Source organism: Trichosurus vulpecula, chromosome 5 (assembly GCF_011100635.1).
Source record: "Trichosurus vulpecula isolate mTriVul1 chromosome 5, mTriVul1.pri, whole genome shotgun sequence".
NCBI classification, from domain to species: Eukaryota; Metazoa; Chordata; class Mammalia; order Diprotodontia; family Phalangeridae; genus Trichosurus; species Trichosurus vulpecula.
The window spans coordinates 249930480-249955722 of record NC_050577.1 but is presented as its reverse complement, the minus strand read 5'-3'; the positions used below and the strand labels follow the sequence as shown (position 1 = coordinate 249955722).

Below are 25243 nucleotides of genomic sequence, written 5' to 3'. Positions count from 1 at the left end.
TTTATAAATATCATTTCATCTGATCTTCATAACAACTCTGGGAAGTTCTTGTGTCTCCATTTTACAGCTGAGAAAACTGAGGCAAACAGCAGTTAAGTGATTTGCCCAGAGTCACACAGCTAGATAATTTCTTTTTTTAAAAAAAATCTAAATAATTTTATTGATGACTTTTGTTTTTATATCTTAGTCATTTCTGGATGACCCTCTGCCGTTGCTGTGATTGAACCCTCCATGATGAGCAACAAAAAGATGTAGTCACAGCTAATAAGTTTCTGATGCTACATTTTTTTTGGAGGCGAGGAAGCAAGGCAATTGGGGTTAAGTGACTTGCCCAAGGTCACACAGTTAGTAAGCTGATGCTTCCTCACTTCCAGGTCCAGTGTCCTAGCCATTGTACTGCCAAACTTCTTCTAAAGAATGAATTAGCTCTATGGCTTGTTGAATTCTTATCTACTCAGATTGCTCACAAAAGATATACTGTTTACCCCATGTGAACTGTTGATCCCAGGAAGGAGGGAATGCAGTAGTCAGCAGCTGCCAGTGTGTATGGGGGTTGTGCAGCTGAGTCATCCCAGTAAATATCCTTCTTCATCTTGGGTAGTCTCATGTGCATTTCATCCACAGCCAAAAGGGAGACCTAAGACCAGCATTATATTATTAGACTAGATCAGATCAGAGGATGACAGGATCATAGCTTTGAGCTGGAAGGGACCTTAGAGGCCACCCAGTCCAACCCTCCTCATTTTACAGAGGAAGAAACAGATGGAGACAGGTCAAGTTACTTGCTCAAGGTCACCCAGGTTGTTAATTGGCAGAGCCAGGATTTGAACCCAGTTCTTCTTGACTCCAACCCCACACTCTTTCCATATAGGAAGTTCCTACAGACTGGTCTGGGATTTAGGAACAGAACAGCACAAACCCCATGGTGCGCCTATAACCATATTCTGCTGGAGTGAATTGTACCAGTTTCTAGCCGTGACTCTGCCTTGAAGGTTTCAGGTGACCTTGGGGAAGTTGCTTACCTTCTTAGCGCTGCATTTTGTGCTAAGAATAGACTAGTCTTGGACCTAGGCTGAAGGACTGTGCTGCATTATTGAGACATTGTGGTCCTCTCTATGATATTTGGGATCCTTTAAGGGAAGGCTCATACAAATACAAAGCGGTAGTAACTGGAGCGTTGAATGGCCTTTATTCAACTGGCCAAGTACCTGTGAGGGAAGAGGAAGCTGGTGTAGGGTCTTTCTAGGAGGAATACCTCCCTACGGCCAGGTCTGTGAATGCTGCAGCACTTCCTCCCAGGCTGCCTTCCTTCAAGGGGTGGGGGGAAGGGACTAACTGGCTGATTCTGACCTGGCCCAGATTCCCAGTGATCAGACATCTTTAACATCTGGTCACCTCTGTGAACTTGGGGTCTTACACCATCTTGAGATGGGCTACCATTTACATGATTGTTGACCTGTCTGGTGGCACTGGAGAAAGAGATTGAAGAATGAATTAGCAACAAGGTCTTGGCTTCTCCACTGGAAGGGAGGGAAGGGTTCTCAAGGGTTGATCAAACTTACAAAGAATGTTGATGGGGCTAAGTATTCCTGCAACCCAGATTCAATCCTATGAGAGAAGAGCAGGTACACGGAGAGGGGAAATGAGCCTTATCTGGTCATACAGGACATGGAGAGGTAGTTTCCTCCCTTTTATCACTGAGATTATTTACCACATTCACAGGCACAACTATAGAGCCTTTATTAACATTTTGGCATATTGTCAGAAATTTATTTAACTCTGAATATTTGTATTAGGTGGGGAAAAAAAGCCACTGACCTGTAAATTTCTATCTATGCACCAGTTAGTTTCAAAATCATCATCGTCTTCACCAAATGGGTTGATAAGTTGCTCAGCCACCTGTAGTTAAGAACAAAGCCCAAATCAGGCCTTGGGTTGAAGTAAGGCCTACTCCTTGACCCTTTTGAGATCCATCATAGATAAAAAGCAAAGTCCAGGAAAGTAGTTGTTTGTTTCTGCTGTTCCAGGTAGTAACGAACAACTCACCACATTTTTAATTTTTATTCTGAACTAGACAAGTGCCAAATAGAATAGGCACCTGCATTTACACAGCTGGCATTTATAGTTCAGGGCAATCATAATAACAGACTTCAAAAGACATAATTTTGTCTATTTAATGGCAAAAAGTAAATACGATTATCATTGCTATATATGGTATAGCTACATACATATATGTAATACATATACACACATGTGTATATATGTATGTATATGTGTATGTATAGATAGATGGATAGATAGCTGAATAGATAGATGGATGGATGGATAGATAGATGATAGATAAATAGATGGACAGGTAGATAGATAGATAGATAGATGCTATAGGAGTCAGAGGAGAAAGAGAGAGATTGAATACCTCACCTTAGGGTGATCAGGGAAGGAAGTGGAATTTGGGCTGGCCTTGAAAAGTGTGAATAATTTAGAAAACTTTGGCATTTACCAATATATTAAGCTCATTAGACATTTTGAATTAGGGATAGGGAAAGCTAAATAGGTGGATAAGAGATGGCTTATGACACGTTGTTCATTCTTGTCTGACTCTTTGTGACCCTATGGGCCATACTGTCCCTGAGGTTTTCTTGTCAAAGATACTAGAGTGGCTGGTTTGCCATTTCTTTTTCCATTGAATTAAGGCAAACAGAAGTTAAGTGACTTGCCCAGGGTCACACAACTAGTAACTATCTGAGGCTGGATTTGAACTCAGGTCTTCCCGACTCCAGGCTGGGTTACCGAGCTACCTAATGTTTCCTTCTTATGACCTTGTGTCTTATGACATAAATACTTTTAAATTGACCAAAGCTAAAGTCCTTGTACACTGAGGCTTCCCTAAGAAACCTCTTCTTGAGGAAGATTTCATGCCAAATAACTCTCTCCACATGGCTCCCTCCTAGACAGGTAACTGGCATAGGATAAAGCTAGGCTGAGCTTCCAAAATCCAGTTTTATGAAGAAAATACACAAGCTGGTACAGAAGGATTATCAATTTTTCAGCATCTGCAATTTCCACTGTAGGAATACACAAAGTCAACTCACAACTCTTCTGTGATACAATAAATGAATCTTAGAGAGTTGACTCAGGGAGGTAAAGAGGTTAAATGACTTACCTAATGTCACATAGCCAGAAAATGTCAAAGGCGAGATTTGAACTTGATTTCTACTTCAATACTCTATCTCATGCTCCCTTACCCTCACTCAAGGCTTATCTCTACAATGAATTACAGATAACTTAATTACAATATCATCTCAGGTCCTGTCCTCTGCCCCCTCACCTCACCCAGGACACCCTTTTGGATGTTCATATAGTGGAAATAATCCAGCAGGAGAATTAGGCCATTGATATTTCCCCAAACACATGAGGTCAAAACAAACACACTCAATGTCAGTAATTGGGTTGAGCTCTGCCATTGTGGAGTTTAACTCCACAAAATACAAAATCAATATTGATCCTGGCATTTCTCACCTTCGTTCTGATTTATCCTATTTTGTGTCATAGCATTTTTGTTGTTTGAAACCACGTCAGGTTTTATGTTGTGGGACAGCCTCTGCCCATGGTGTATACTTAGAGATATTTGCTGTGTTATATGGTAATTACTTTTAACAGAAACAAGGTGACAGCCTATAAATGATTGGCATATGAACCATTAGTGCTTAATTCTTCACTGCTTATGAAATTGAGGAGATATTCCCAATTCAAAGCTCATACCTTTTACTCTGCAGTCCTTGGGCATTGGGGCACAAAGAATTATAATGTAAGTGTATGCTTTAATGATATTATTATAAACCTAATGAGGGCCCATTCAGCCTAGTAAATTAAAAAAAAAATTAGCCATCAAAGAAGTGCCCATCTTCATTTAAGCACTTACTGTTTCTAAGCCACCTCGTGCTATTGTTATACTGCATTCAACATCAGCTGTCAATTTGCTCCCCAGTGGCAAAATCATAATGTCTCTGAACTATTTGTTCATCGGATTTACAGTTGGAAGGGATTCTAGAGATCCTCATTTTACAGATGGGGCCACTGAAGCCTAGAGAGATTAAATGATTTGCTCAGGGTCATTCAGATGAGTAGCAAGCTGCAGAAGGGGATTAAATCTACTTCCTCCAACTCAAACCTGGTGTCCTTTGCAGTATGCCACACTGCTTGACATAGGAACTGTTTCATTTTTGTCTTTGTATCTCCAGCGTCTGGCACATAATAGTCACTTAATAAATTCTTGTTGATTATTCTCCTAAAAAATGAGCTTCTCATTCCCCAATTGATAAATGGTCAAAGGATATGAACAGGATAGATTTTGATTAAGAAATCCAAACAATTTAGAGTCATATGAAAAAATGCTTTAAATCATTATTGATAAGAGAAATGCAAATTAAAACAACTTTGAACTATCATCTCACACCAATCAGATTGGCTAAGATGATAGAAGGGGAAAATGACAAATGTGGGAGGGGACATGGAAAAATTGGGACACTGATACGGACACTGATACACTGTTGGTGGAACTGTGAATCCATCCAACCATTTTGGAGAGCAATCTGGAACTAAGCCCGAAGAGTTATAGAACTGTATGTACCCTTTGACTCAGCAATACCACTATTAGGTATGTTTCTCAAGGTGGTCAAGGAAAAAGGAAAAGAATCTACATGTTCTAAAATAGTTATGGCAGCTCTCTTTGTGGTGGCAAAGAACTGGAAATTAAGGGGATGCACATCGATTGGGGGATGGCTAAACAAGTTGTGGGATATGATTGTAATGGAATACTACTGTGCCGTAAGAAATAATGAACAGGCTGATTTTAGAAAAACATGGAAAGACTTGCATGAAATAATGAAGGGTGAAATAAGCAGAACCATGAGAATGTTGTATACAGTAACAGCAATATTGTTTGAAGAATAACTGTGAACGACTAAGTTATTCTGAGTATTATGAATACTCAAATCAACTACAAAAGACCTATGAAGGAAAATGCTAGTCATCCCCAGAGAAAGAACTGATAAATAGAAGTATGCATAGTAGGGTCTTACATACATACATATGTCTATCTGTGTCAAATGGTGGCCTTCTCTGGTGCAGGGTGGGGAGGGAGGGAAGGAGACAGTTCAGAACTTAAAATGTAAAAAAATAAGAAAATAAATTTTAAAAAGATAATGAGCTTCTAAGGAGTCAGTGAAGGCAGTTCAGCACATGGCATAGATATAATCTTAGTTTCTCAAAGAAATGAAACGAAACCTATGGGAGAAATTATAAACCAATTCTTAGTGGCCAGGGCTTAAATTGTTGACTACCTTGAGCCATCCCGCATAGAAGAAGAACTGTAAGAGAGTAAAGATTGGAATGTAGAGATCTAAGTCGTGTCCTGCATAACCTTTGGTGGGATCCAAAAATTGACGTCCAATCAAGCATGCAAAGAAGAAGGTATAGACAGCAAGAGTAACAACCTGCAATAAAGAGAAATCTTGGTGAGAGAGAGAGAGAGAGAGAGAGAGAGAGAGAGAGAGAGAGAGAGACAGGCAAAATGGGGTTATGGGAGCACAAATAAAGTTTGGAAGTAATTCTCTACCTGGGTGTAGACGAGCGGAATCCCAACCCAGTCATAGCCGAACAAGAGGCTGCACCAAGATCGAAACCGATTCATTTCCTAATTCAGAAACATACAGTGTTTGTGACTTGTTAAAATAACAATGACAGGGGTGGAAGTAGGGGTGGTAAGAATGGATGAGGGATGAGTATAAACCAGGATTAAGAATAGAGACATGGCATTTACAAGCTGGATCTGTAATGTTTATCAGATAGGTTTTCATACAGAGTATATAAGGAGTCTCTAAAAATAACTAACAAAGGGAATTTTAAAAATGCTTTGAGTCAGGCAATGCCACTGAAATAAACATGTCACCTCCCAAGCTGATGGATTTGAAGGGTACACCATTAATCTGAATATATGATTTTCAAGAAAAAACAAACGGTCATGATTAGTGTAGCTATAGCTCATCATCGCCATCATCATCATCATCGTCACTATCATCATAACTGACGAATATATAGAGCTTTAAAGTTTGGAAAACATGGTACATGTGTTATCTCATTTGAACCTCAAAAGGAACCTTATGAAGCAAGCATTATTCACAGGTATTTTACAGATGAGGAAACAGGTTCAGAGAGGCAAGCCCATGGTCACCAAAGTAAGCGTTGGAGTTAGGATTCGAACCTAGGTCTCATCGGATTCCAAGTTCAATACTCTTTCTACCATAACATGCTGCCTCTCATATCATCTTTCATCAGTGTGACAATATGGCTCAGTAGAAAAAACAATGAACTTGGATTCAGCAACTTAAGTTCAAACTCTGGCTCTGACCCTAGTTGTGTGTCTATGAGCAGGTCTCTTGAACTTGAGACTGTTTCTTCATCTGTAAAATTGAGAGAATGATAGTTGAATTAACTACTTTACAGAGATGTTGTCATGAAAGTAACAAGTAGATGTGAAAAAAATTTAAATTAAAAAAATTTTTGTAAAAAGGGAGCCAGATGACCAGCTTTAAATTCTAACTCTATTGCTTACTTATTACTCGTGTGATCATGACTAGCCTCTGTGGACTTCAGTTTCCTTGTCTGTAAAATAAGAGCTTTGAATCATGTTATCTCTTAGGTCACTATCAATTTTATATCTAGGATCCCATGAGTCTATCATCCTATGATTTCAGATGTTGGTCAGAGGTCGTGATGGAAAGATTTTTTTTTTTTACTGGACCTGTGATTTCCAATGGGAAACTCCCTCTACCAAAGCAGACTGACACTGGCTCTGTAACTTACAGTCTTAGAGAGCTGCCGTGGGCATGCTAATGACTTGCCCAAGGTCACGCAATCAGTATGTGTCAGACGTGGAACATAAACTCAGGTCTTCCTGACTCCGAGGCCAGCTTTTAACTGCTATACCATTCTGCTCTTCTCTGGATGGAAAGATAAGGGTTAAAAATTCAAATAAAATCATTCTAAACATTTCAGTAGGGAGTTTTAGGAGACTATAATTTGTTGTTAATTTTTTGAAAAGATTAACTACTTTTCTCCCAACAGAAAGAACATGCTACAGACAAGTAATATCCTCTTCTCATACTAGAATGATAATTTGATTTCAGCATGGGCTCAGGGCTCCTGATCTGGTCCACTGCAGTCCCTGGTGAACTGATTTGACCTTGGATATTTTGAGGATCCCCAGTAAAGTGAGATGTTGTTTTAAAATATCTTGAAGCAAATTCTAAGTTTTAAAGTTGTCCTGGAACTAATCAGTGTTACTTGGGACCAAGAGTGGCTTGGAGTTAGACACTTTTAGCTTCATCTATATCTAGGCTGTTCAGGTGACATTATACGGGGTTTTCATTTCCTTGTCATGGAGCAAAATTACCGACCAATGTAATGGAGATGACTATTCCTTCTTCTTGTTCCACAACTGCTAGCTTTTGTCCTCAGGTTGTGAAGTACTTACAGTCATTAATGACTGTAGATCAACACTGTCTCTGATTCGTCCTTCTTTTCGGGCTTTAGATGCCAGATTTCCAAACCAGATGAATGGAACCCAGTATTTCAGATGTGGAGATTTAAGGTTATCGAACAATTTTCTTTCATCTGCTGTCATAAAGCCTGTATAGAAGGAAAGATAGCTGAAGAATCCTATTTCTTATTCAATTCAATAAGCTTTTCCTTTTCTTTTTTTGGACAACCTCTTATATGTTGGTATATTGAAAACAACAACAAAACAGCAACAAAAAAGTGTAAGATAAAATCCCTGCCCCTTGAGAAGCTTACACTCTCTCTGGGGGGATGGAATTTTTTTATTGGTATGAGTTGGACTTGATGGCCACTGAGGTCCTTTCCAACTGAAATTCTGTAATTCAGTGGTTTGGTGCTCGTAATCAATAGCTCAGAACCTGGTGTCCCTGGTCTATAGTTGTAGCTGTTGACTAACTGGACCTCCTGCTTGAATGTAGCAGTTGGGTTCACTTTGCTTTGTAACAGTAAACCCACTCACAAGCTTTTAAGATCAGGTGGTTGATACAATTTTGCCCTTGAGTTAGAAGCAATGTGGTATAGTGGACAGGGAGCTAGATAGGAAAATCTGCATTCAAATATGACTTATGGCCCTGGGCAAGTCTCTTAGCCTCTCAGTGCTCCGGAAAACTCTCTAAGTTATGAGTTACATACAAGAGACCAACCTGCATTGTTCGAGGGGGTTTCTTCACCTGGGAATTTCCTATACCAATGACTTCAGTCTAAAGTCCCATTTTGTCCTTGAGACACGCAATATTTCTTCAGTACTTTAAGGACCTCTTATGTTGTTGGTGTGGGCATGCCTTCTGCTAACATAGATTGCATTCCCTCTATGACCTAGTCAACAGGATCCATGATTTTTTGTATGTGAAGAATTCCTCATCCGGTGGTCAATCTGGTGCTGAATCCCTCTGAACTTAGCTAGGCTGATGTACAACAGATATATTCTCCTTCATTGGGTCCATACCCAAAGCCCATTCAGTTTGGTAGTACTGTTGTTGTTATTCAGTCGTTTTCAGTTGTATTTGACTCTTCATGACCCTATTTGGGGTTTTCTTGGCAGAGACACTGGAGTAGTTTACCATTTCCTTGTATTTTCCAGATGAGGAAACTGAGGCAAATAGGGTTGAGCAACTTGCCATGCGTTACATAGCTAGTAAGTGTTTGAGGCCAGACTTGAACTCAGATCTTCCTGACTTCAGTCCTGGCACTCTATCCACTGTATCACCTAGTTGCCCCTTGGTGGTAATGCCAGAAAGTATACTCCACTAGTATGGGCTTTGAGAAACCAGGGTCACCTCCATATTTGTATGAGGTATCAGAGTAGGACTTTAGTGGACAGAGATATGCAATGAAACTTCCAAAAATGACCATTCACTTAACTACAGGATGACCCAAAAGTCTTAATGCTACTTAAACCAGCATTAAGACTTTTGGGTTATGCTATATAATTTTTTTCAGTTATCTTGGAATAACTTCTTCTCATGTCATTTGTTTTTCACATGTATGGGCCAGATAGACCTGGCATGTTATTTGCTAACCTCTCAAGTAGTCAGTCGGTGAACAAATATCTATTAAGCACCTACTAGGTGCCAGGCACTGTGCTAACCCCTGGGAAGACAAAAAAAAAGGCAAAAAATCACCCTTGCCCTCAAGGAGCTCACATACTAATGGAGAAGACAACTACGTATATACAAGATATACACCGGATAAATTAGAGGTGATTTCAGACAGAAGACACTAGTGTTGAGGAACACCAGGAAAGGAATCTTGCAGAAGGCAGGGTTTGAGCTGGGACTTGAAGGAAGCTAGGGTCAACTGGATTTACCTGAGTTTGTGCTATTTCTCCTAGTAGAATATAAGCTCTTTGAGGGCAGGGGATATGTGATTTTTTTTCTTTGTAGCCCCACTGCCTAGGATAGTGCTTGGCAGATATCAGGTGTGTTTGTCGATAAATGATGCTTGATTAATTGGCTAATTGATATGTTCCTCATCTGTGCCTAACTCCTGATGGATCCATGTGAGCAAACTCCTAAAATAGAACCGTGTGAAGTCCAGTCAAGCAACAGCCCTTTGAAGCATCGCACTAAGTGGTTTTAATTCAGAGTGAATTCATCTCTGAGTGTCCTTTCTTTCAGACATGGTACAATCTTGCCATAAGCCAGGCAATTATTACATTCCACGCTGAAGCATTCTGTCTATTCCTGGAGTCATAGTATGAGACTTTCGGGGTAACTAACTCAGCTTTGGAAAGACGTGCCAAGATAGGAACAGCTGGTATAGTTCTCCTTGTACCACGGTATCCTTGAGCGTCTAGCTCAGGGGTACAGAGAGCACCCAGTGATTTCACTGGAGGCCTCCTCGCAAGAGTGAGGGTGGCACAAAGCCTTGGCTAGGAAGTAAATTTTCTGTGAAGCTCTTCAATTTCTTGGGAGGGGAAAGACCACGGATTTAAATAATCTTAATATTCAAGGAAGGCCCCCCCCCCACACTAAATTAAATTAGCCTTCCCATCATATCTTCTAAATTTAGGATATTTACCTTGATAACCACTTACCAACCCTGTCTATTCAGGGTTATGTTATTGGATGGCTATTATTTGACCACTGATGTCAATGGAAACATATCTACTTCCCAGGGGCTTCAGTATTTGAGCTCTGCATGACTATTGCCAAAGGGCAAATAGCATGGGGTTAAATTTAAGGTCCTCTAACAGGGTTTGGATATCCTGCATGCACATAGTTTATTTACATATTGTCTCCCCCATTAAAATGGGAGCTCTTGAGGGCAGGCACCATTTTTTGCCTTTCTTCCCTTCTCCACAGTTTAGTAAACACATAATAAATGCTTGTTGAATGACTGATGACTTTTTCCTTTCTAAATATATTACCTTCTAAAACATTTCTACAGTTAACCCTTCCACATCATGGGGTTTAGTGGTGTGGTGCCTCTGTGATCTAGAAAATCCCAGTAAAATTTTTTGGCCCTTCCTTCATGCCAGAGAAGAAGTCCGAATTGTTTTTTTTTCTCTTTATGGAGTGTTTACAGTACCTTATTGTAAAATTTGGGTTAATATTTGATCATAGGTTCTGTGTTGTCTGCTAGTCTTTGCATGTTATCTGTGGCTTCCATAAAACTCCCAAAAAATTCCCATTTAATTTCTTATGCTGACCCTTGATATAGTGAAACCTCGATGGGGAAAGTCACAGTGTGGAAGAGATAACAGTACCATATACTCTGTCTGGAGTAGTAATTAGGGATTATTTTGCCAGGGAGCAAAACCAGCTAATTTTTTTTGAGGGTGTGGGGAATAGGGAAGAGGAGTGGTGGGAAGAGGTATAGACCCCTGAACAACTGACCTGGTAGGGTGGAGGGGGAAGAGGCAGGCCCCAGAAGAGGCACCACAGTGAAAGACCACAGATTAAATAATCTTAATACTCCAAGAAGGCTCCCACCCTAAATTAAATTAGCCTTCCCAACATCTCCTAAAATTCATGATATTTACCCTCATAACCACTTAACAACAACAAAGAGACTAAAACTAATTACTCAATTTTAATGAAAATGTCAAAAGAGCAATAGCATAAGAAAACTCTTGAATTATAAAAGTTTTACTCATCTGACCCAGTTTTGCAAGCTGCATTGTGAGTCTTAAAATAATATCTATTATTTTCTCTTATTAAGTAAGTTGGAGAACCATTTTTTCCACCCGAGTAGTACATGAGTCTAAATAAAAATGCATAGTTCAACCAGTAACAATCATGGAAACCTCAGAAGAGGTTGTCACTTTAAGAAGTGTCTGACACTGAGGAATGAGAACTTGGCTGGGTGGCCAGAATGGCTGGAATGCTTTGGGGCAAGTCTGAAGCACTTGGTCAGAGAGCTTATGCTGTAGTGTTCTCAGGCAAACAACTTTGTGCTAAGAAACCCAAACCAGAGGCAGCCTGATGCCATGGAAAGAACAGCGAACGAGGACTCAGGAGTCAGCTCTGCTCTTGACTACCTGGATGACTTTAGACAAATCACTTGGACCCCAGTCTCCTCTACATGATTACGGATAGCATAGCTCTGAGAATATTTAACATGCTAGTCCAAATTGAAACAAATCTTTATAGCTTGACAGCTATGACATTGTGCTGACACTAGAATGATTATTGTTGTTGTTATTGTGCAATTGACTAGTGATAAATGTAAAGTCATACAAAAAATTATTCACACAAATCCAAGATGGGACAAACATGGCTATATAGCAGTTTGTCTGGAAAAGATAGGGGAGTTTTAGTAATAATATTGATATGAGCCAATAATATTAATATGAGCCAACAGTGTATTAGGTCAGCCAAAAAAAAAAGAAAGTAAAAGGAAATATCATCTTGGACTGCATTAAGATCATAGATTTAGGGTAGCAGGGGACTGCAGACTCCATCTATTTCAACCTCCTGATTATATGGATGAGGAAACTAAAATCTAGAGAAATGAAATTACTTGCCCAAGGTCACATTCAAGTCCAACCACCCATTATCCTGCACTGCTTCCCAAGAGAGGCATAGCTTCTAGGAATAAAGAGGTGAGGGTGGGTAGCTGGGTGGCACAGTGGATAAAGTGCTGGGCCTAGAACTCATCTTCCTGAGTTCAAATCTACCCTCAGACATTTATTAGCTGTGTGACCCTGGTCAAGTCAATTAACCCTGTTTGCCTCAGTTTCCTCATCTGTCTAAGAAAACTCTTAACTTACAGAAGTTTCACTCATCTGGACAAATTTTGCAAGCTGCATTATGAGCTGGAGAAGGAAATGGCAAATCACTCCAGTATCTTTGCCAAGAAAACCCCAAATGGAGTCAAGAAGAGTCAGACATGATTGGAACAACTGAACAACAAAACAACATGTAGAAGAGGGATTGGCCTTGTTTTGCTTGGCCCAGAGTGCAGAACCTGGAGCAATAGGTAGAAGATGCAAAGAAACAGATTTAGGCTCAATGTTAGGAAAAAGAAAACTCCCTGAGGATTGGAGCTGTCCAAAAGTGCAATGTGTTGTCTCAGTAGGTAATGGGAAGTCTTCAAGCAGAGGCTGGATGATCACCTATTGTGTCTTGTAGTGCAGTTTCTTTGCAAGGATGGGTTGGGAAAATGGCTACTGAGTTCCCTTCTAATGCTAAAATTCTATGATTTCATGATCTTTAAATAATCAATGAACAAATATTGGTTAAGTGCCAGCCACGGTGCTAGGCTCTGGGGATGCAAGTACAAATAATTCAGTAATCCCTATTTTCAATGAACTTACCTTCCAGTGGGGGAGACAACAAGTACTAGATATCCAGGCAGCTCTAATCAATGGATAAAAACTCTGGATTTGGTGTGAGGATCAAATCTCACCTGAGGCACTTATTGTCTATATGATCCTGAGCAAGTCACTTTAATTTCTATCTGTCTCAGTTCCCTCATCTATAAGATAGGAATAATAATAGCAACCACCTCCCAAGTCTTGTCAGAGGCAAATGCAATGATGTTTGCAAGGAGATTTGCAAACCTTTATTCTATGACCAAAACTTAGAGAATTTTGATTACTTCATTTCCTCTGTCAAGTGAGCAAAGTGTTCAACCTTTAATTTAACTGAAAATAAAATGATATATATGTATATACATGTAAATGTACACATATAGATATACATATATGTATACACATGTACATGTACATACATGCACACTGGAGATTAAACTAAAAAGTTTTGCCTACAACATGAATCCCCAGTGAAGTTTTGACAAGGCATCTAGGTCTTTATGATATCACAAAGACCATGTACTTTTATGTTCTTTTACCCCAGACTAATGTGATTTATGTGATAATTTAGACCTTGGAGTATCTCAGACTATAACTGGCCAATGACCTCTCTCACTTAGAATCCTGTCTGCCATTGGCCAATTGCTTCAAAGTACAAGATTATTCTTCTCTTCACCCCTCATACCATATTTTCTTGTAATATTTGACCTCTCCAGGTAACAGTCACCCTGAGATAAGGGGGTATTGGGGGAGGGCAGGCAGGTTCTTTGAGATTCTAGTTGGAGTCTAGCTTATATTTTGGACCTTTTCTTATTGGTAAAATTTTGCAGATGGGCTGCAGGCTGCATTGGGGTCTCCTGTCCCTCCCCCACAAAGTCTTGTGAAACATTTGCATCCCTTTTCTCATATTACGTATCAGTTCTCTCTGCCCACTACGGTGTTAGCAGCTGTGTCCTACATCTGAGAATCAGCCATGACATTTTACCCCATCCCTGAATTTCCTGTTCTACCCAGAGCCCTTGGCATAGAACTAGGACGGTCTGGAGAGTCAATGGGGCATGTGCCAAGCTGGGAGAGCCAACATATGGGACACATGTCCCTTTGTGCAGCCTCATATCTCATCTCCCTAGATGACTCAGCTATCTTTAGGGCTAGGTAAGGTAAGTGGTCCCACTACGTGTAGTGAATTCAGAGAACCCTTCCTATTCCATCATAAAAACAATAAAAATAACAAGGCATTATCCTAGGAAGTCATCTCCTCTCCCACCCTTTTCCCTCATGATGCTCGAAATTTCTTCAACATTGTATAAAATCTTTCATTCCACAGTAAGAGAGGTCTTAGAATGTAAGTGTCACTGGATATCAGTGGAGCAGGTAAGATATTAATTGAAATGCATATTAAAGGGGCAAATAACATTGATTATCAAGCAGAGGGGACAAACAGAAGAACATTAATGGCCTTGTAGGTGGAGGGGTTGGTGGAAAAGAGTTAGAAAGAGGGGTGGTGTTAGATAAAATTTCATCTACTTGATGATTCTGTCTGTGGCCTACAGCTATGCCTAGAATTGTTTCAAGGACACAATAAAGCATTTATAAGCTGTGGTCTCATTTCCCCATGTAATAATAATAAAAGTGAATGTAACAGAGTTTACTAACCTCCTCTTTCCTCTGCTCCCCCTATTTCCATTGGTTCAAGATGGCATAAATCTGGGATAAGTCAGGACTAAGGTGAGCTTTTGTATGTGTGTACCTAAGTTTGGCCTTGTACCATTGGCTATTTTCATAGGTTTTAGGAGGAAAAGGGATATGTACCCACACTCTTCCTGGGTTTTCCTTCAAAATGTCCCTGAGCAAACCTCTTCAACCCTCGATGACCCAGGTACATTTATAAGAATCTAAGTTGCAGAGCAGTTGCTGATCTGCTTTGGTAGATTCATCATTATCATCATCATCATCATCATCATCATCATAACTTATATAGTACTTGAAGGTTTGCAGACCACTTTACAAATATCATCTCATTTTATCCTTACAACAATATTGGGAGGTGTCATTATTAACCCAATTTTACATATGTGGAAACTGAGGCAGAAAGCGATATAAGTGACTTGATCAGGGTCACATTGCTAGTCTTTGGCCAGATTTGAACTTGGGTTTATCCATCCAGATTCCAAGTCCTGCATATTATCCCTAGCTGCCTCATAGAATTTTCCTGTGCCAATGAAATCACAGGTCTGCTTTTTAAAAAAAAATAGTAAATAATCTAGTAAATTATTGTGACCAATTGTCTAGACTCAGATTTTCCAAGTTTTATTTTTCAGTCCATTATATGCCCATGAACTTTTCCAAGAAAGTACAAGATTTGGTAGAGAGCACCCCTTCCCATGACTCAAATCCAGCCATTCACATTCCATCTGACTGTCCACACACCATAATTTTAATTTATTTCCATAATATTTTAATCTAGCTCAGGTTGTACTCAAATGTTGCTACTTTAGCCTAGGGCACTGAGAGTTTAGGATACTTCCCTTGAGTTGCAAAGCCATTATGTGTTAGAGCTAGAACTTGAACTCAGGTCTTCCTGGCTCTGAGGCCAACTCTCTATCCACTATTCCATGAAGGCATTAATAATACTGTTAAACAACATTTGGCCAAGAGCAAATTTCTGAATCTCTGGTCAGCCAGGTTGACTCATTACTAACTGCTTCTTTGGTTCTGATCACTCAACCAGTTCCAAATCCACCTAAATGTATGATCATTGAGCCCACTTTTCTCTAAGAAGACCCAGATTACTATGAGCCCCCAATGGTAGTGTCTCAACAAAAACATTGAAACATGTTTGAAACAATGGCCTAACCTGTCTACCTGCTTAAGAAAATGAAAAATTAAAATGAATCATATTTTTTAAAACACCCTTTTCATAAAAGAAAATTGAACATAAGGCTCCATTAATATTCTACTAAATATGTGTGGAATATTGCCTCCTGATGCTTACATCCCCTGCTCCTAACGTGTACCTTTTTTTTGGGATTGTTTTTTTCATGACCACAGATTTGGCATCCCTGAAACGTTATTGAACAGGGTGAGCTTGAGAGCTGGCCTCCTCTCAATACAACTTCAGACCAAAACTGGATCAGAATCCATTTTGACTACTACTATTATTGCTATCCCACAGACATTGCCCAGATTAAGACCCTTAAAACGAGGGCAGCATCAAAGTCCACCTGGGCAGAGAAAGAAAGTTGAAGATAACCAAAAGCTCCTGATATAACTAGACCCTGAGAACCTCCTTCTGGTCCAGCAGTAATAACTTTGGGTACATGCTAAGAATACTTTTGTTGATTTATTACTAAAACTTTTTAGAACAGGAATTCTTTTTTCTGTCATAGACACCTATGGCAATCTGGTGAAGTCTATGGACTTCTTCTTACAATGAATTTTTAGAACCATTTATTATCTCTTCCTCCCACCCCGCTCAATTGAACAATTAAAAAAAAAGAAACCAAAAAACAAAACCCTCATAATATGCATAATCTAGCCAAATAAATTCCCCTTTTGGCCATAGCTAAAAGTGTATATATCTAACAGAATGTTTTTAAACACATAAATTAAAATACATGGTATTATAAAGGAAACCCAATATATCGAAATAAAGATGTATTTCATTCCTCACCCAAATTCATGGACTTCTTGATATCTATCCATGGGATCCCAGGTTAAGAATTGCTTTAGAGGCACTTAACTTCCATATATTAGAGAGAACAAATGTAGAAAATGGTTTAAAAAGAAGAGTCTTTGGGGAGCATCTCTAGGTTTTCATTTGAGGTAGGAAGAATCTCGCAAGAGAAGGAAAACAAACCCACAATACCTGCTTCTACAACGTGGTCCATTGTTGGAAATCTTTTGAACACAGCTGTGCTCACTGAGCGGAAGATGAGCAAGGAAGTTAAATTGACATAGCGCATGAGTGTTCTTCTGAGTAAACGCCCATGTTCATCTCTTCCATGAACGCTGCTGGAAATCAGGAACATCAGTCTGTCTGGCCATGGCAGATTGACAAACTGGTTCCACCACCGGTTTACCACCAGAGTTACATAAAACCCTGAAGAATAAGAAAGTTAAAGTGAGTTCTCTTTCTTTAAAAGTATACTTTTCAGGGATACATTTTAGTGGAATTTGACCCCTTTGGGGTAGAGAGATGTTACCCCATACCTTTATAATATTGCCCTATAAGAAATGTAAAATATACGTTATGGCTGGTACCGAGTGGAACCTGGTAAGTGTTTATTAGATTTGAGATAATGACTGCAAAACAGACAGTTAGTGAACAGAAGGCACTGAGATTAATACCTCAAACTTGTCCAATGTTAATTTAGCAAAAGCATCTTTGAAGGCGAAATTCTTATGCGTGATGGTAACTTCTTATTGCAAGCAGTTGCTTTTTGGACATGCCTCTCAGCTTGCTAACACTTCCATGCACAGTCATCTGTGTCATCCTAATGGAGACAGCTGGGTGGCTTCATTCTGCATGTAACCTATACTTACCAAGCACAAAGGTTACTGGAATTTGTTCAGCATATCTGTCACAGTAAATTGATAATTTTTCAAAGTAACGTTTTTGGGCTCCTGTAAGTAACAATCTGGAGCAAAAATAAAATGCACATCCCTTTATGATATTGTACTTTTGCACCTGCTCTGCATGTGATATTAAGTGCAAACAACTAAGCAAGAAAAATATATATTTTTTTGGCAGCAACCAGGAGCAAAGAAAGGAAATGTACCTGAGCTGACAGGTGAGTCTTTAATCAATGTAATTGCTTAATATTTCAAGTAGCAAAATTATTACAGTCATAAAATATTACTGATTATTAAATATAGGGTTTTAATAAGCACTCAATTAAAAAAAAAACCCCAAAACATTGTGTTTTGATTACTTTCTATAGTGGCTCCAACTAATACAGGTGGATATGCTAGCTCTGAAGTGAGGCAATTTTCCCCCAGTTCACCAGGGATACTTCTACATGAATGAAATCTTTATACCTATTAGAATGAATATTAAAGTGAGTGTAGAATTATTTATTCTAAAGTTAAATTTTATTTTAGATATCTCCAAAAAGCAGATAAAAATTAGAAAAAACTGATACTTTTAGATTCATGAAGATCAGTTGAAAATGATATACTGTAGCTTTGATCCAACCTAGAGTGTATTTGACTGAGCATATTTTCTCTTAATTCTCTTAATTTGGCTTAATTGTTAAGCCTAAATTTATTTAAATGCTCATTAGTGCTATTCACATTATAGGGAGAGAGTGTAGGTTCCATTCTGAAAGAAAACTGAATTCTAGAAAGATTTATTTGTGAGCATGTTTTATCCTCCCCTATTAAAGTATGAGCTCCTTAAGGTAGGAACTGGGTCCCATTCATTTTTGTATTTTTCTTAGTGACCTGTCTACTGCTTTGCCCATAGTAGATGCACAGCCAACTTAAAATTAAATTTAAGTAGTTTAATAAAAAATAAACACCAACATATTTAAAGAATAATCTGTAGAAGTCAAGTATTAGAGCTACATTAATGAAGAAAAATCCAGAAAAGAAACATAATTAGGAAGCTGTAAGGGTCCATTTTAAGAGAGTAGAAATTTGCAACTTGGGCAAAGGATACAGGAACCACTTTGGAGGACCAGAGGAAAAAAAGTAATGATTAGTGGCCAATCAGTGAACTGAGAAATGGGGACATAAAAAGAAGAGTGAATTGGGGAGTCTGGTGTTCCTACCTCAGATTAAGAGGAAGAACTTTGTGAGATATAGACTATTTCCACAGAGTCATTCAGAAAGATCACTTAGGCCACAGATTACAATGAGATTGATTCTATAGTACTTTGGCTTACTCATGTATAAAAATAGCCAAAGAGGGTTTACAATTGGCTTGTCAATGCATCCATTTATCTATCTATCTATCTATCTATCTATCTATCTATCTATGTCATCTATTTATTTATCTATCTATCCATTCATTGATTTATGTGTAGTTTATCACAGGATTGAATGACATGTAGATTTGAAGAAAATAACTGGGAAGGACTTCAGATCTTATCTAGTCCTAGATGTCTGAATTAAGAAAGAAAAATCAGCAAATCTATGAAGCAAGATTTTGTTTACACATCTGTCCATTGCCAAGTGTAGTTATTTGCTCACTTTAGGTAATCCTTTAATAATTTTTTGAACTATGGTCATTAGTAATAAGTAAATAAGAATCTGTTTAATACTTCTTACAGCTATGTTTTGGCTTCTCAAATCTGGTAAGTCATGGGAAGATGACACATTCAGACGGCATATTCAAATGCTGCATTGCTGGTCAACATATAAGGGATTCATTTAACAGAACAGGAACCATGGAGTCATGGGAACAGTCCTGTACTTAGCATCAAAAGACCTTGGTTTGAATTCTGACTCTGCCACTTAATATGTAACTATGGGTAAGTCATTCCATACCTTTTACCTGTTTTCTCACTTGTAAAATGAAGGCAGTTGGATTGGAAGAGCTCTAAATTCCCTTCCAGCCCTAATATTCCATGATTTGATTACTCCAAAAATTTAACAGAAGACTAAATCATGAATTTTCTAATTGTTCTTTGTTGCCATTGTGGATGTTAGCTATCTTTAGAAAGAACATTTACTAGATATGGAATCAAGAAGAACAGAGCCCCAAATCTGACCTCAACAACTTACTAGCTGTGTGACCCTGGGCAAGTCACACTTAACCCCCATTTGCCTCAGTTTCCTCATCTGTAAAATGAGAATACTTACCTCCCAGGGTCATTGTGAGGATCAAATGAGATAACATTTGCAAAGCACTTATTACAGTGCCTGGCACATAGTAAGCACTATATAAATATTAGCTTTTATTATTTAACATAATTCTGTGGGATGTGTTAAGTATTGGAGTTAAGCCCTCTTTGAGGGCAAAAGCTGTTTTAAGCTTTTAAGAGGAATGTCATTATCATCAACACCAGCAGCAAATCCACGTTAATGAAAACAAACCAGTATGACAACTCTTCTGGACTCGTTTCTTGTTCCTTCAATATTCTGAAAGTTCAGTTTATGATGCACACAAATCATCACAATATTGTTTTGTAAAATATGATGTAAAAAAACTTGTTATGAATTTTGAGAAAACTTTCCCTTTAAAATATAAAATCACATTTGGTCAGATATCCTTAAATCCAATTTAGAGTTCATTTTGGTTTGTGGTAAAATGTCTCCTGCTGTCCTTGACCCCAAATGAAGATACTGACTAATAGTTAAATCCACATGTCCTTCTAATTCTGAGTAGAGAGCTTTTGGTGATTATAAGGCAAATTCCTGGTGGAAAAAACTAAATAAGAATTTGTCTATATGAAGAGAAATAATGAAGAACAGACTGTAAAACAATAAAAACATAGACTCATAGAATGTCAGATTCAAAAGGAACCTTATTGGCCATCTAGTACAATCCATACCTGAGAAATAATCCTTTTCGTCATATGGCTGGTAAGTGTCCGTCTAGCTTCAGCTTGAAGACTCAAGTAAGAGCAAATCCATTACTTTCCAAGGTAGCCTATTGTACTTTTGGACAGCTCTAATTGTTTGGAAGTTTTTCCTTAAATTTGTCTCTTTGCAACTTTTATCCATTGGTCCAGGTTCTTTCCTCCAGAGCCAAACAAAACAAGGCTAATCCCTCTTTTATATGACAACCTTTCAGATATTTGAAAATGGTCGTCATATCCCTCTGGGTCTTCTCTTCTTTAAGCAATTTTTCCTTTTCCTTCAATAGGTCTTAATAGGACATGGACTGAAGACCTTTCATCAGCCTTTATTTTCAGGATATTGCTCTCATAAACCATGAAGGGTATTATTTTACTTCTCTATTAAGAAATATATGGGAAAATGATACCAACTTTTTGAATACAAATCTCCACAGTAGTTTGAACGAAAACAAGCAAAGCTCCATTTAGAAAAGGGTTACAATTTCAGCCAGAATCTATTTTTCAGCCATGGTCTTATTTCTAGGTAGGATTCTGACTCAATTTGTTTGACCAGCAAGCTAGCATAGACTATTTGATGTTTTATGAAATCTGTATCTGCCCTGGTGAACTTATCTTGCCACAACCTTGAGCTCCATCATCAAGATGGATTTACTATGACTTTCATACCTAGCTCTAGATTCTATAGTCTGGAGCGTTGGTTTTGTTTTTAATTTTTCAATAAATATATTCCATTATAAATGGTTTCCTTCATAACCCTTTGTAATTGATGAGAGCCAGGAATGAATATTATTTTATTTAATGCATTTAATTAACTAATCATATTAATTAATGCATTTAATTGATTTATTTAATGCACTTCAAAACGTGACTCTAGAAATGGGTCCATAGATGTATTCAGACTGCCGAAAGTGTCCATGACACAGAAGAGATTAAGAAACTGCTCTAGAGGAAAGGTTACTTGCCTGGATAAGGATTTCAGTCTTAAGCCTCTTGATACTGAACAAAGAATGCTATTATTCAGTAACATGGTAATCATTTACTACCTGTCACATTACCAGCTCAAAGCTAACTGGTACTTGGGCATCAATTAGTGGGTGGCATGCCAGTTTGTTTCTAGCCTTTGCTATCCACATAATCATTTTGTCTGTACCTTGGCATAAATACCCCATGATCCGCCAATAGTGACATTTTTGAACGTGGCATATACTTGATTATTATCAGCTAGTTGTCCCGCTGATACTAGAACCATCTAGACATGATGGTTAGCATATACTTAACATTCTAAACAGTGTTAGGTATCAATTCAAATAACTTGGACGGAGGAAGAGAGGACATAAAAAGAACACATGCAAAAGGTTAAGTCATATATATATATATATATATAAAGCAAAGTCAACCAGCAGCCAAAGGGCTCCAATCATTGAGACTGTACATTTGTATCACATTGGATTACAGTTTAAGGAGGCATGCAAAAATATCTTAAAAGTACCTGTACATCATACTTATTGCCGTGTAAAGAATAGCAAAGGCAATAAATTCCCTGTAAAGCAGTTTGTAGATGCTGCCTCTCCACTTGAGCAGTAGCCTATGAAATCCAAAAAAAGTAGCATTTGCTACCTTACTGGAGTAAGTGACAGTCATTCTCTGGATAATGGGTTTCTGGAAGAGCAAAAAGGAAAAACCACTGCTTACCAAAAATGTGATAGATAGAGTTTTTACTCTTTCTTAAGAGAAACCCAAACTGCTAGGCAAAAATCCTTGATCCATGAGACATGTAGATTAAGGAATGCTTGGATAAGAGCTAAGATTTCAGTAGAAATCTTAGATATTTAAAAAATTATAAATTTAGTGACCATTAATATGCCAAAACCTTAAGTGCCCAAATAAGAAAACAGAGGAGAGGTAGCAAGGCAGAGTCAATGGAGCCTTGGGCTTGGAGTCAGGAAGCCTGGGTTTGAATCCCGATTTCGATATTTATTAGCTGTCTGACCCTCTGGGCAAATTACATAACCTTTCTGTGCCTCAGTTCCCTCATCTTTAAAATGAAGAGGTTGGATTTGATGGCCTCTGATGTCTCTTCAAGTTCAAAATCTATGATTTTGTGATCTTATGACCACTGAACATGAAATGATGAACTCCCATTATTTATGGATTTTAAAAACTGAATATTAACTTTAACAAGAAAGCAATTAAACTAGGGGCAGCTAGTTAGCACAGCAGATAGAGAGCCAGGCCTGGAGTCAGAAGACTCATCTTCATGACTTCAAATCTGGCCCCAGACACTTACCAGCTATGTGACCCTGGGTAAATCACTTAACCCTGTTTGCCTCAGTTTCTTCATCTGTAAAATGAGCTGGACAAGGAAATGGCAAAGTGCTCCTGGATCTTTGCCAAGAAAATCCAATGAAATCACAAAGAGTCAGACATGACTGACAATGACTAAACACCAATAGCTAAACTAATCCTGGTGGTTTCTACATCCTTTTCTGAGCTTTTTTCTTCACTTACGTATTTTTCCAGATTTTGATGCTGTTTTGATTTGTAAGAGTCCTTATGTTTATCAGTATTTTGGTTCTCCTCCTTCACTCTCTCAACAGAACTCTTGGTACTTTTTTTTCAGAACAGGATTTCTCCAAATCTTTAATATGGATAGAGTGGAAAGGAATCTCTGGAATCAATTGTATTAAGGATAGCAATTTCCCCAAAGCCTTTCAAGGCTTTGTGTCTAATGTGCACAGAATTAGTTATTAGTTATATTAGACAAAGCATATTTGGTTGAAGGAAACAAGTGACATTACAAATAGTCTCAAGTGAGTTACTGTATGGAGACACTGCCCTCTATCATATGTTTTCTTCATACCATGGGAAAGTTTAGTAGACTGGACACATTATGTTCATCTGAAAGTTCAAGGATGGATACTCAATATTTATAGCCAAAGTATTATTCAGAATCAATTCATCTACCTGTGATTTGAGTTGTGCATTTGAGATACACAGGAAGAGTTAAGTCACTTGTAAGAAAGCTGTGCATTTCTTTCTTGAACTCAGGAGGAAAAATGCAAGTAACTTGTGAGAATTCCACATGCAGATTTCTTTCTTGATCATTTTAGCTTGGCTATGGGTATTTGGGACTTATCTCTCTGGCAAGATCTCACTGGCAAGAGCTTATCTCAGAAAATGTAATTCACCTTCACTCTTGAACACTTAAAATGCAATTTGGATCATTGGATCATAGATTTGGGGCTGGGTCATAATTTAGAAGTTGGTCATTTAGTATAACCACTTTGTTTTATGGAGTTGGCAACTGAAGCTCACAAAGGTTGAAATGACTTGACCAAGGTCACAGACCATAAGTAGCAAAGTCAAGATTTAAACCCAGATCCTCTGACTACAAAATCAACTCTTTTTCCATTGTACCATTCCTGGAATTAAATGATGTTAGGTTTCCCCACCATCGGAAATCCTCTATCAGATGCATAGAGATTGGTGGTCTTTTGGGGATGGGGAAAAAAAGAGGGTAGGAGAATTGTTTAGAGTGTTAAGAGCTGGGATGAGTACAGAGCCTTCTTTTGGTAACTACCTGCTTGAAAGACCATATCCAGTGATGTAGGTAACCCCAAAACAAATAAAAAAAAATCATGGCTGTAGCCTCAATCAAATCTAGCTTCCAAAGGGTCATACAGAATTCCAGTACTTCAAAGAGACATTCAAATATCAAGGGTGGTTTTTGTTGTTGTTGCTACATCAAGGCTAATACAAACAGAAAAGTCTGCTCGACCTCTAATATGCAACATATTCAGAACACAATGATGTGAAGACAACTTTTAAATCTTGGTTCTCAGAGGAAGGGTAGTGGGCATGATTACTCTTTGTAAGCTAAGACCTCCTCTTGCAAAATCTACTGAGACCAAAATCATAGAGATGACAAAGAACACTTGGATCTGCCACACAAAATTAAAGCCCATTTCACAAGTGTTAATTAAAAAATCATCAGACTGATGTCTGATTTTTGGGGTTATGGCAAGAAGCCTTTGTGTACCAGTTTACCTATCTTTGTTATTTAATGCAAGAGGTAATTGGCAGTGCTATATTTGCATTTACATTTGCTATTAAATTAAAACTACAAATTATAGAGAGCTGCTAACATGCTGAGTGAAAGGAATTTCTGCACTGGGAGTTCCCCACAAAAATGTAATCACAGGTCTGTGTGTATGTATGTATATACATACTATATATATACATACATACACATGTATGTATGTGTGTGCAGCTAGCTAGCTGGGTAGACAGACAGACATAGAGACAGACAGACAGACAGACAGACAGATAGATAGATGGATGGATGGGTGGATGGATGGAAGGATGGATGGATGGATGGAAGGATGGATGGATGATGGATGGATGGATGGATGAATGGATAGAGATCATAGATTTAGAGCTGGAAGGGACCTTGGAGATCATCTATGGATCTCAGAGGCTATCTAGTCCAACACCCAGCTCTTACAGATGAGAAAACTGAGGACCAGGGACTTGTCCAAGGTCATACAGATACTAAGCAGTAATGGCTGAAATTGAATAAATATTATTCTTCCCACAGCACTAATAAGAAACAGGGACATTTGGTGTAGATAAACACATTACATAGTGATGGATGTCATGCCATAAATCTCACGCCATTTTGCACCATAAACACCTTTTGTAACAGCATTTGCATCCTTGTTAATGAATATGCTTTAAAGGTCCACTATTATTCTTACAAGAACATAACAAAATAAACTTTTTTTCATAATTTGCTAGAACAGTGTAAACAACAATCCCTCAACCAGCCATCATGCCGGCCCTT

General features: G+C 38.4%; 1 protein-coding gene across 1 annotated transcript in view; it reads right to left on the bottom strand.

Annotated features, from left to right (window-relative positions):
- The window catches only part of BEST3 (bestrophin 3), a 40734-nt gene extending 18693 nt beyond the window's left edge, over positions 1–22041 (bottom strand). The window contains exons 1-8 of the mRNA XM_036761541.1: positions 21890–22041; positions 17420–17514; positions 16743–16976; positions 7535–7689; positions 5618–5695; positions 5343–5495; positions 1819–1899; positions 486–637 (exon numbers count right to left, since the gene is read on the bottom strand). Of these exons, the coding sequence (XP_036617436.1) occupies positions 486–637; positions 1819–1899; positions 5343–5495; positions 5618–5695; positions 7535–7689; positions 16743–16976; positions 17420–17514; positions 21890–22041 (1100 nt within the window). The remainder of the gene's footprint in view (positions 1–485; positions 638–1818; positions 1900–5342; positions 5496–5617; positions 5696–7534; positions 7690–16742; positions 16977–17419; positions 17515–21889) is intronic.
- Between the last annotated feature and the right edge of the window lie 3202 nt (positions 22042–25243).